The 13,083-nt window shown below is 44.4% G+C and overlaps 1 protein-coding gene across 7 annotated transcripts in view; it reads right to left on the reverse strand.

Annotated features, from left to right (window-relative positions):
• The window catches only part of ATP11C (ATPase phospholipid transporting 11C (ATP11C blood group)), a 114,427-nt gene that overhangs the window by 21,945 nt on the left and 79,399 nt on the right, over positions 1-13,083 (reverse strand). For all 7 annotated transcript variants that reach the window (XM_075573254.1, XM_075573253.1, XM_075573250.1 and 4 more), the window contains exons 14-19: positions 9,333-9,490; positions 6,738-6,809; positions 6,003-6,076; positions 4,177-4,280; positions 2,893-3,074; positions 1,243-1,506 (exon numbers count right to left, since the gene is read on the reverse strand). In XM_075573254.1, the coding sequence (XP_075429369.1) occupies positions 1,243-1,506; positions 2,893-3,074; positions 4,177-4,280; positions 6,003-6,076; positions 6,738-6,809; positions 9,333-9,490 (854 nt within the window). The remainder of the gene's footprint in view (positions 1-1,242; positions 1,507-2,892; positions 3,075-4,176; positions 4,281-6,002; positions 6,077-6,737; positions 6,810-9,332; positions 9,491-13,083) is intronic.

Consider the following 13,083-nt stretch of genomic DNA (forward strand, 5'->3'; position numbering starts at 1 on the left):
GCATTTCAATATCCAGTTGTATAATTAGCAGCAGTGTTCCCTTTTTAAATGTAAAATGAAGAGAAAAAAAATGAAAGCTTAAAAACAGCAATCCACACTACATCATTTTGTTTACAGGATGGAAACCGGCGGGTCACTCAGAGCTGATCGGCTCTATTTTCAGCTCCCCCCAAGTTACTGAGATTCTTGAGCCTCGTCCAGGCTGAGCGCGCTCTCTCGCTTGAGCGCCGTGCAAGCAGGGGTGATTAGTGACCGGTGTAGATGCACGCGCAAGGGGGCGTGCCCCTGACTCAACGGGAGCGATCGCCCACATTGGCGGAACAGCGCAAGTGGCCAAGGCAAGTGCGACAAATTGAAAAGAATTTGACTCGGCCAGCAGCTGAGCGCGGAGAGGTCACGGGCGTGCACGCACTCAGGACAAACACTGTCGCAATGTGTTTGATCGCACTGAGCACGCCCTGGACGCAACCTTACTGGTGCAGTTACTGTACCATGTTTAAATGTCCCTCCAAAGGAAAGAAAGTGGCTGCCAAATCTGTGGCCAACAGAAAGCCGCCATCGTCATCGGTTGCAGTTTCCTACTGGACAGCCATTTAAATCCCCTTCAAAAACCCGGAAGTTATACCGGCAAATATCCCATGAACCAGGGTACCTGGAGCTAAAAAGGAACACCGTTCAGCTCAGCTCAACCCCAATCTCCCCCCCCCCCCCCCACCCAAACCCCCCAATTGCAATCCAGTAAAAATAAAGGGTTGTTATTTAGGAGGGATTGCTGCTTTAAAGTAACAATTTATTTGCAATTCAAACAGCCGGCATACACCCGTCAGAGCTGTAACTGCCCCATTGATCTCAGAAATCCATACCGATTCAGACACTGACATCTCCTTATCTTACTTGGAAAGTCTCTACACTGTACATACTTTTGTAGTTTTCCAGCTGGCAGGGGCATGAAGATATATTTTGCACGATATTACCATTTCTGGTCTCAGGTCTAAAGAAGTGAACACTGACATTAAGCTGGTTTCACATGGCTAAAGTTAAAATGAGATTGTATTTTTTTGTATCCATTTGTACGATCTTTTCACTACTCAAATGTGGTTTGAAGTATCGGAGAACGGTAGCAGACTGGTCCTTACAGCTTTCGTCTCTCACTGGATGTGTTAATGGTGTATAAAACACGATGCACCGGTACACATTGCTTTACATAAGGGTGGTTTCTTTCCTGCCACAGATAGACATTACCTCTTCATGCTCCCTTTCATTTTGGGGACCTCTTGAACCAGCTTTCGGTAATATTCCAGAAGCAGTTCTTGTAAACGATCTTCTTTCCTTTCATGCTCTTCCAGCATTTTCATGGTGAGTTCCAGCAGCTCTGTGGTGTTCTGGAAGAGCCTGCATGCATAGCAAGTGGACTTGGCGGTCTCCAGCTTGTCTCCGGTTAACACCCAAACCTTCATTCCCGCTGCGTGGAGGGCTTCAATCGTTTCCGCGGCCTGCTCCTGGAGCCTGGCAGCAAAGACCAAACACAAACCGTCAAGGTTCATATTCATGGTTTAGTGGCGCACAGTATACTGTAATCCAGGGGTGGCCAACTCCAGTCCTCAAGGGCAACCAACAGGTCAGGGTTTCAGGATATCCCTGCTTCAGCACAGGTGGCTCAGTCTTTGAGGACAGCAGTTGGCTACCCCTGCTGTAGCATTACCTAGTAGTGCTAAGTGTAAACATGTATTTTTTTATAACTCTGTGCCCAGGACATAGCTGAAAACGAGAGGTATCTCTCAATGTATTACTTCCTGGTAAAACATTTTTATAAATAAATAAAAAATAAATAAAGTGTCCCAATAAATAAGAAACCTGACAAAAAGGATCAAGGTCTGAACAATAAACAGGAAGTAGCAAGTACATTCAAACAAAAAAAATATATATATTCGTCTCCTTTAGAAAGAGGAACTTGGACAATAACATTATTTAATCTGTGTCCTCTTCATTCAGATATGCATCAAGTCCTTGTCTCCGTATACACGTACTGCGCTGGGTTCTTGAAGTGTAGGTTTACACATAGGCACATACTGTAACATTTTGAGCAAAGATTTCCTTTACATATAGATTCAAGGATGATAGAAAATAGGCTTCTGAAAAAGTGAACGCGAAATATAATTTATTGGCCTTTGGCATGTTTTATAGAAAATGATATACAAAATGCTGCATAAACATATACACGAGCTGTAATTCTATATGTTACTTTGCCAAAGGCTTGCAGTTCACTCTAACAAAGGGATTCGTGTACATTTTACAGCCCATCTTAGTACATACAATTAGGGTTGCCAGGTGGCTTCTGCAAAAAAACTGGGACACAATGCTGAAAGGAGCGACATGCTCGAGACACACACAAACACACCGCTCCATGCTGTTTCCTCCTCTTCTTGGCCCCTGACACCACTTCCTGATTGGCTGCTGCTGGGTAATGCAGCCAATCAGGATGGAGGAAGCTTCCCAGCCCCCTAGCAACAGCCCTGATCTTTCCCTGCTCAGGGAAATCCCACAGCCCAACAAACCAGTCAAGTCACTATGTCTAGAGAGGTAATACCGTTCTACACACACATGTCCAGTATTTATTTATTTATAAAATATTTTACCAGGAAGTAATACATTGAGAGTTACCTCTCGTTTTCAAGTATGTCCTGGGCACAGAGTAAAACAAATAATATTACTGTACCTCTCATTTTTTTACTGGACAGTGTCCAAATACAGGACAGTCCAGTTCAATACTGGACACCTGGCAAACCTACTTGATACAATAAAGTAATTCATTGTCAGATATAAACACGGGGTCTTAGCACAGGTTGTATTATTCATTTAAATCTCTTAGATCTTTTGTTACAATATAAATACCTGTCTTCCACAGCAGTAGCTCCTATTAAGTGCATATCATTTTCTATGTCATCAAAAACTTGGGCCATCTTTTCTTCTCTTTCCTGTAGAGCCATTTTCGCCTCGTTCAGTTTTTGATTAATTTTATCATACTCATTGTTGCTTAGTTCTTTAAAGGCCACACAGAGAGTTCGATACCCATCCTTGAAGCAAAAAATAAAATACATTTTAAAAGTCATCCCGCCAAAGTTACACCAAACCCATGTACTGATGACTAAATATCTCACGGGCAAAAGAGTATTGCGTTTCAACAACCTGTTAAAGCAGCAGTCCAGGGTGACGTTTTATTTAATTTAATTCCCCCCCCCCCCCACCCTTTAATATGTGCATCAATAGAATCCACACAATGATAAGTAATTAGCCAAGTTGCCGATCACTCAGCGGTTCACTAAATGGCTGTCCGTGCAGTAGAAGAGGACCAAAGATGTAAAGTTCTGGGGGGAAGATCATGTGACCAGGCAGTACCTCGTTACAATTGGTGCACTGCTAGAGAGGGGGCAGGGTTCAAAAAACGGTGTGCCAGAGCCTGTTTCAGAAGAGGAAGGGGATGTGACTTTGTAAATGGTTGTTAGAGAAAGTAACATGCTTGTTACATTATAATACATTAAAAATGTCACACAGAGTTGTTTAACAAAAAAGGCTACAAGTATTTTCTCATAGTACAGGACTGATTTATTATATATATATAAAAAAAAAAAAATACACATAGGATATTGTTTAGACTGCAGCTTTAAGGTAATGAAACCCATATGGGCTTTCTGGGATACAATGTAAAGCCAAATGTAGCTTCAAAGAAAAGAAATTACACACCTATAAAGCTTTCGTTTGATGCTGGCCCTACAGCTCATTCTAAAGACTAGATTGGTCGGGGGAATGAGGAAACCATACTGTTTCTACAGTATGACAAACACAGCAAGGCATTTACTTTATACAGCACAATGAATAGTACTAGCACAGCTATACCCCACCAGATCCCACCACCTCCGCTTCTTCGTTCTGCATTGTTCATTCTGTTTGGCGCTCATACCCAATATCCTTGTCTGCCCTGGGAGCAGAACTACCGTTTTTCTGGGGATATAGGGTGTTGGTACCTTGTTCATGAAAATTATGTAAGTCGAAATACGTTCATATGGAACACACAGCAAGATGTGCGAATTTGCACAAGAACTATTAACCCTTTCACCCCTCCCTTTAACGAGCGGGCACGTTAAACTCCTTTGATATGGAGGACAGATTTGGACGTACCAGTGCATTTTGCTCAACGTGCACCTTAATTCTTTCCACTTCGTCTTGGGCCACTCGGTCAAAAATAGATGAGTCGGCTCCTTTGCAGAAGAGGAAAGTTTTTCCTGAAACAAGAGATTACAAGGAAACCGGAATGTGTTCAGATGTAAACATGCCACTTAATAAGAAACAAGTTCTATAAACATTACTAAATATGGAGAGGGCTTTATGTTCCTTAAATAATAATAATAACAAGCATCTATTAACCCCTTTATAGTGATAAAGGCTATTAAAATCGTGTATGGAAGTCTTTCTATATTAAATGGAACTAAAAGACTTGTACAACTTTCAAAATAAGTTAATAGAGCTGGGGCGGGGGTGGGGGGAGAAAATATGAATATGCTCAATCTTAAAAGAAGACAGAAAAATAACCACCAAAAATAATTTATGTTCAAATGCTCAAGCTTATGAATGGGATCAGATTCATAAAACAAAGAATAAATATGAATAGGAAAAACAAATAAATATATACAGACTGGTGCAGAGATCAAGATCACCACCTCTTGCTTGCCCGAGACAAACACAGTGTACCATCTACTGGAAGAAGGACGCCTGGCAATGTAGGATGTATTTATATGGGAGGGTGGTGTTGCTTTGCAATCTCGCAGAGTTAAAGAAATGATGTTCAACGTCAATGGATTGGCAGCCCGTTTAACATGAAGCTTTGCAAACTGAAGATAAAACTCAATAGAGCACTTATTTCATGCACTCACTATCGGGAAACAGCTCTGTTTTCTGTCGGGTGTGTTTTAAAGGGGAATCATTATTGTATGTAAAGTTCCAACATTAGCCACTGTCAAGACGGTAAATGTGAATGGTTATTTTATTTGATAATGGTCAGGTTTAATACAACTGTAACTGCGCTGTGTCCCTGTATGAACAATAAAATCCCATCTCTGGACATTATTTAAAAGACCATCCTTGCCAACACTAGAGCAGGGGTTGTTAACTCTAGTCCTTAAGACTCCCAACAGATCAGGTTTTCAGGACATTCCTGCTTCAGCACAGGTGGCTCAATCAAATAGTGAGTCACCTGTGCTGAAGCTGGGACTAATTTAACCACCTGTGCTGAAGCAGGGATATCCTGAAAACCTGACCTGTTGGGGGTGGAGGAGAGGGCATTGAGGACTGGTGCGGAGCACCCCTGGTGTAGGGAACTTTGCAGTAAATTCAGCCAAACATATTTAGCGCTTTTCAGTATTAATCTGATTATCTGTACACAGTAAAATAACAAGGTGGGCTGAGATGGGGATGTTCCTCTCTCATAAGGGAGCTAAGCAGAGTCCCACCACAACATTGAACTCAAATGACTGTGCCACCTCTCAACGTGGGCACGTCTTCCTTTCACAGACACGCTGCAACTTTGAGGCTTATTCTATATAATCTGAAGATTGAGCTATTTTCTAATGAAATTCTCTATTGAAGTCAATGCGGAATTTCTGCCTAAAAACAACCTGACGTCCAGATCGGCACATACCCTCAGCCCCTTTGTACTACTCGAACACCACAACATATCCGTTTGCTTCGTAGCTAAACTTTCATGCTAAACATCAATTCAATAGACACAAAGGCTTGTGATACATTATTGTAAGAAATACCACTTGCCCTCAATAGTTCCCTCCTCAATGCCATTATGTTGTTACATTGCCGAGTCAACAGACTTTGATGTCAAAATGCAGCTAAAGTATAATAATCTGGAAGAACAATTACCAAACAATGGCAGGGGGCAGAACGTGGAGCATGCCGTATGTACTGTTTGTTTAGTCACTGTAAATACTCCACAATACCTGTGCTGGTTCTTACGATGACACTCATACGCCGTCGCACTGGATCGAACTGCAGAACATGAAGAAGTTCGTACCTGTAGCGGAAAAAGGGCCAGAATTTCAGTGTAAAGAATAAAACTAAAGGTTAGGGGAAGGAAAGAGGTTGTAAAAAAGAAAAGAAGTTATTCAATGCACCCCAACGTGAAGCCAGGAACACATCCACAAAGGAATCAGATGTCATGGGATAAAAATAGAAAAAAGCAAACTGCTAAATTAACTTTATTTTTTAATCATTAAAATGTCAAATATCCGTTTTAACATGAACTCCGTATAGGACACTGCCCTATGTTGCACATATCTTCCCCCTCGCTTCTGTCTGAGAGCCCTCTGTTAACACTGGAGTAACCCAGCTAAGCTATGAAACGAAGATGCCGCAGGAGGAAAAAAAATTATATATAACTTTTGTTTCTTGTAAAAATTCTAAATCTAGATTCATCGCCTTGAATCCCAATAGAGAAGTACTTCTAATGCATAGAAAAAGGAAATGCAGGTTCTGTCTCATAGCTTAGATAATGGGTCTCAAACCCAGCCCCCAAGGTCCACAAATAGGCCAGTTTTTATGGATATCCCTGCTTCAGCACAGGTGGCTCAAGCAGGGATATCCATAAAATCTGACCTGTTGTTGCCCCTGGGGGACCGAGTTTGAGACCCCTGGCTTAGATCATTGAAACATTATTTGACTTGTTTTATACCTACTTTTCAATTTCATTCCTTTGATTTTGAATCTTCATGTAATCATTTTCAATTCCCATGTATGTGAAGCCGTACCTGTTGAACAAACGAGAACAAAAGGCAAATTAATGTGTGCAATAAAACACTTTGTAGAAAGCTCAAAAACTATAGTCTAAGCCCGCGGTACGCAAACTGGGGGGGCGCGGGCAGTTACAGGGGCTCCGCGCTCTTCCCCACGGCATTTAAATTAAATGCCGGGGGAGGCGTGAGGCCTCTGTAACTGACTTACCTGCACTCTGCTGTGTCTTCGGCGACGCGGCGGGGGTCATATGATGTCACACGTCGCCATGGTAATGCGCGTCAAATTAAGCGGCAGGGTCACGTGACATCACCAGACCCGCACCGTCATTTGACGCCATCTTTGCAGAGGGGGGCAAACGCTGCAGCTCCCGGGCAGGGGGTTGCAGCTCAAGATCCCCCCTTCGATCTAAGAAAATAAGAAGGCCCTCGGGAATAAACTCATTTAATAGAAGAAAATAATGTGTAATAAGTAACAAAATGTGAGTCATACCAAGGCCTACATGTCCGTTTCATGCTCATGTACATTGGCGAGTTCCTTCCATTACTAAACACTACACCCGTGACTGCCAGCCCTCTCTGTGAACAGAAAGCACTGATACTGTACCCCACAGTTAACAGCTGACTCTCTCTGTGCCAGTTAGTCAATACAGAAGCTTATGCCACATACGTGTGTCAAGTGGGGCCAAGCAAACATGACCATGGTGTATGAGGTCATGAGAATTGCCAAACAAAACCAAGAGGTAAAACCCATGGAAATAGTAGGCACCGGAATTGTACACTGGTGGTATTCGGTTTGCCCTAAAATGTACTATTTGTGGGGAAGTTTGAGGAGAAGTAGGACGGTTGCATCTCCAGAACAATATTTCTACCAATTTAGCTTGGACAGTAATAGTAATAAGGTCCAGCTGCTCCCCTTCTGTTACCGTGCACCTCACGACAGGAACAACCTACCAGACTCTCAAAACCGCCTCCAGTATAAGTAATTTCAAGACTTCAGCTCTCACATTTTAATCTGGTCTGCAACTGTTACATACGCTCATAATCATATTATCTCTAACTGTCCATTAAAGCTTTGTAAACATAATATATAACCTCTGTTCATTTAATGTAACCATGTATTTGTCATAACTCTGTGCCCAGGACATACTTGAAAACAAGAGGTACCTCTAAATGTATTACTTCCTGGTAACTAATTTTATAAATAAATAAATAAACGTCAGGTCCTTTAAAGCAGCAGTCCAAGCAGTCGTTTCTTCCCCCCTCCCCTTTAATACGTGCATCAATACAATCCACATAATGCTAAATAATTAGTTAAGTTGCCGATCGACGAAGATTCGGCTCAGGGGTGCACTAAATAGCTGCAGAGGAGTATTCTGTCAATTGGTGCACTGCTAGAAAGAGGGCAGGGCTCAAAAAGGAGTGTGTCAGAGTCCGTTTCAGAAGAGGAAGGGGATGTGACTTTGTAAATGGTTGCTATAGAAACAAAAAATGCTTGTTACATTATAATGCAATTAAAAATGTAATTAAGCATTGTTTACTTTCTTATATATAGAACTGATTTATTTAAAAATAACACACATTTAGGTTATTGCTTGGTCTGCAGCTTTAAAGACAACTTGACTGGATGTGGCCAGTAGGTGGAACTGCTGCATTCAAATGAAATCACTATTTGGCAGGAACAAGCCAGAGATTTTTCTCCTCATGTGAACTGAAAAAAAAATGAATACCGTGGAGAGAGAAAAAAAAAATGAACAATCAGAGCCAAGAAATTCCTGAGTGCTGCACTACGGATTCCCACACACGGAAGGAAAAGGCTTTTTGAAATCACTGCCGGTAGATGCAATCGGAAAACAGAACGGGAGGTATCTGTGCCTCCATTTCTTAGGCTGTTCCATTTCACCAACGATTGTCAGGAAAGAACTTTGTTACTAATATTATGCTTACATTTTTTAGCAGTACATTTGGTGTCTGGCTGAAATAGTCAATTGTATTATGACCATTCAAAAAAAAAAAAAGCAGAGCACTTTCTTTTGGACTTCCTCGTAAGAGTTTATATATGTAGGTGTACTCCTTTATATGCGTCTCTGTCTCTGTGGTCTCTTTGTTTGCAATTATGCCGTAAACGGCTTCTGCTTCATTGCCGTGTAAAGGTTCTGGCACAGGGGCCTGGAACACATACCAGATCACTGATCTGTATGCCATTCTTACATTGACCTGACAAGGGGTTAAGAAAGATCTACACAATAGGAAGACTTTCATTTGATCTTTGCCAGCTGTTGTGGTTTCCTCAGACTATTAAAGCTCTAATCCCTAAGAATAAACAAGAAATATTCATTTTATAGAAATGTAACAGTTGTATATTGTTATAAGCAGACATAGCGGAATGCTCGTTGCATGTCACTACCCAGAATCCCTGGCTGCAGAGGAAGCATAGTACACCAAGAGATAATGGGGAAAGGCAGGGTGGCAGACCTGTCTTGGGTTCATGCGTGGGGATTTTTGTTGTTGTATATTGTTATAAAAATAGTGAAGACTTACTTCTGAGCACCGTAGATCAAAGCGATTTCGTCAGGAGAAGATGAAATGTACGAACACTTATTTTCAGATGACAAAATTCGTCCGTCAACTTGATATTCCTCTTTGATTTGTACCGTGTGGCACAAGCACAAAGCGCGTAGGAACAGCTCTTCTCTGTCCTAGAAAAGAGAAGTAACTATACCAAACTGCTATACATCTTCCATTTAAAGGGGCAATCCCTCCTAGGACCCCATCGCGCACCCCTGCAGGCCATGGATCTCTTCAAGTACAGGCGCGCATGACGTCACGCACTCTGTCACGTCCCCGCGGCCTTAAACTTGGTTGGGAGGGGTTTGATTGTATTCGGCTGCTCCCAATCAGAGGCCCCTAAGAAATTCACTGGCTGATTGTGGGATTGCTCCTTTAACATGCAACATTATTAGAAGCATTCCTATACAATTGGTGTATATATCGATGGTGCACCAACTAAAGAATTTCTTTCTTCTCTGTACCCCAGTGTACTTCTGTCTGCATATCCACTGTCTCTGCACAGCCACTATCTCCCAGGTAGCACACAGGTCTCTGCACAGCCACTATCTCCCAGGTAACACACAGATCTCTGCACAGCCACTATCTCCCAGGTTGCACACAGATCTCTGCACAGCCACTATCTCCCACGTAGCACACAGGTCTCTGCATATCCACTATCTCCCAGGTAGCACACAGATCTCTGCACAGCCACTATCTCCCAGGTAGCACACAGGTCTCTGCACAGCCACTATCTCCCAGGTAGCACACAGGTCTCTGCACAGCCACTATCTCTGCACAGCCACTATCTCCCAGGTAGCACACAGATCTCTGCACAGCCACTATCTCCCAGGTAGCACACAGGTCTCTGCACATCCACTATCTCCCAGGTAGCACACAGATCTCTGCATAGCATATCCACTATCTCCCAGGTAGCACACAGATCTCTGCACAGCCACTATATCCCAGGTAGCACACAGGTCTCTCCACAGTCACTATCTCCCAGGTAGCACACAGGTCTCTGCACAGCCACTATCTCCCAGGTAGCACACAAGTCTCTGCACAGCCACTATCTCCCAGGTAGCACACAGGTCTCTGCATATCCACTATCTCCCAGGTAGCACACAGATCTCTGCACAGCCACTATCTCCCAGGTAGCACACAGATCTCTGCACAGCCACTATCTCCCAGGTAGCACACAGGTCTCTGCATATCCACTATCTCCCAGGTAGCACACAGATCTCTGCACAGCCACTATCTCCCAGGTAGCACACAGGTCTCTACACAGCCACTATCTCCCAGGTAGCACACAGGTCTCTGCACAGCCACTATCTCCCAGGTAGCACACAGATCTCTGCACAGCCACTATCTCCCAGGTAGCACACAGGTCTCTGCACAGCCACTATCTCCCAGGTAGCACACAGATTTCTGCATATCCACTATCTCCCAGGTAGCACACAGATTTCTGCATATCCACTATCTCCCAGGTAGCACACAGATTTCTGCATATCCACTATCTCCCAGGTAGCACACAGATTTCTGCATATCCACTATCTCCCAGGTAGCACACAGATCTCTGCATATCCACTATCTCCCAGGTAGCACACAGATTTCTGCATATCCACTATCTCCCAGGTAGCACACAGATTTCTGCATATCCACTATCTCCCAGGTAGCACACAGATCTCTGCATATCCACTATCTCCCAGGTAGCACACAGATCTCTGCATATCCACTATCTCCCAGATAGCACACAGATTTCTGCATATCCACTATCTCCCAGGTAGCACACGGGTCCCTGCACAGCCACTATATCCCAGGTAGCACACAGATCTCTGCATATCCACTATCTCTGCACAGCCACTATCTCCCAGGTAGCACACAGGTCTTTGCACAGCCACTATCTCCCAGGTAGCACACAGGTCTCTGCACAGCCACTATCTCCCAGGTAGCACACAGGTCTCTGCACAGCCACTATCTCCCAGGTAGCACACAGGTCTCTGCACAGCCACTATCTCCCAGGTAGCACACAGGTCTCTGCACAGCCACTATCTCCCAGGTAGCACACAGATCTCTGCACAGCCACTATCTCCCAGGTAGCAGACAGATCTCTGCATATCCACTATCTCCCAGGTAGCACACAGGTCTCTGCACAGCCACTATCTCCCAGGTAGCACACCGGTCTCTGCACAGCCACTATCTCCCAGGTAGCACACAGATCTCTGCATATCCACTATCTCCCAGGTAGCACACAGATCTCTGCACAGCCACTATATCCCAGGTAGCACACAGGTCTCTGCACAGCCACTATCTCCCAGGTAGCACACAGGTCTCTGCACAGCCACTATATCCCAGGTAGCACACAGGTCTCTGCACAGCCACTATCTCCCAGGTAGCACACAAGTCTCTGCACAGCCACTATCTCTGCACAGCCACTATCTCCCAGGTAGCACACAGATTTCTGCATATCCACTATCTCCCAGGTAGCACACAGATCTCTGCACAGCCACTATCTCCCAGGTAGCACACAGATTTCTGCATATCCACTATCTCCCAGGTAGCACACAGGTCCCTGCACAGCCACTATCTCTGCACAGCCACTATATCCCAGGTAGCACACAGATCTCTGCATATCCACTATCTCTGCACAGCCACTATCTCCCAGGTAGCACACAGGTCTTTGCACAGCCACTATCTCCCAGGTAGCACACAGGTCTCTGCACAGCCACTATCTCCCAGGTAGCACACAGGTCTCTGCACAGCCACTATCTCCCAGGTAGCACACAGGTCTCTGCACAGCCACTATCTCCCAGGTAGCACACAGATCTCTGCATATCCACTATCTCCCAGGTAGCACACAGATTTCTGCATATCCACTATCTCCCAGGTAGCACACAGATCTCTGCATATCCACTATCTCCCAGGTAGCACACAGATTTCTGCATATCCACTATTTCCCAGGTAGCACACAGATTTCTGCATATCCACTATCTCCCAGGTAGCACACAGATCTCTGCATATCCACTATCTCCCAGGTAGCACACAGATCTCTGCATATCCACTATCTCCCAGGTAGCACACAGATTTCTGCATATCCACTATCTCCCAGGTAGCACACAGGTCCCTGCACAGCCACTATCTCTGCACAGCCACTATATCCCAGGTAGCACACAGATCTCTGCATATCCACTATCTCTGCACAGCCACTATCTCCCAGGTAGCACACAGGTCTCTGCACAGCCACTATCTCCCAGGTAGCACACAGGTCTCTGCACAGCCACTATCTCCCAGGTAGCACACAGGTCTCTGCACAGCCATTATCTCCCAGGTAGCACACAGGTCTCTGCACAGCCACTATCTCCCAGGTAGCACACAGATCTCTGCATATCCACTATCTCCCAGGTAGCACACAGATCTCTGCACAGCCACTATATCCCAGGTAGCACACAGATCTCTGCACAGCCACTATCTCCCAGGTAGCACACAGGTCTCTGCACAGCCACTATATCCCAGGTAGCACACAGGTCTCTGCACAGCCACTATCTCCCAGGTAGCACACAAGTCTCTGCACAGCCACTATCTCCCAGGTAGCACACAAGTCTCTGTACAGCCACTATCTCTGCACAGCCACTATCTCCCAGGTAGCACACAGATTTCTGCATATCCACTATCTCCCAGGTAGCACACAGATTTCTGCATATCCACTATCTCCCAGGTAGCACACAGATTTCTGCATATCCACTAT

This window comes from Ascaphus truei, chromosome 16 (genome assembly GCF_040206685.1).
Source record: "Ascaphus truei isolate aAscTru1 chromosome 16, aAscTru1.hap1, whole genome shotgun sequence".
NCBI classification, from domain to species: domain Eukaryota; kingdom Metazoa; phylum Chordata; class Amphibia; order Anura; family Ascaphidae; genus Ascaphus; species Ascaphus truei.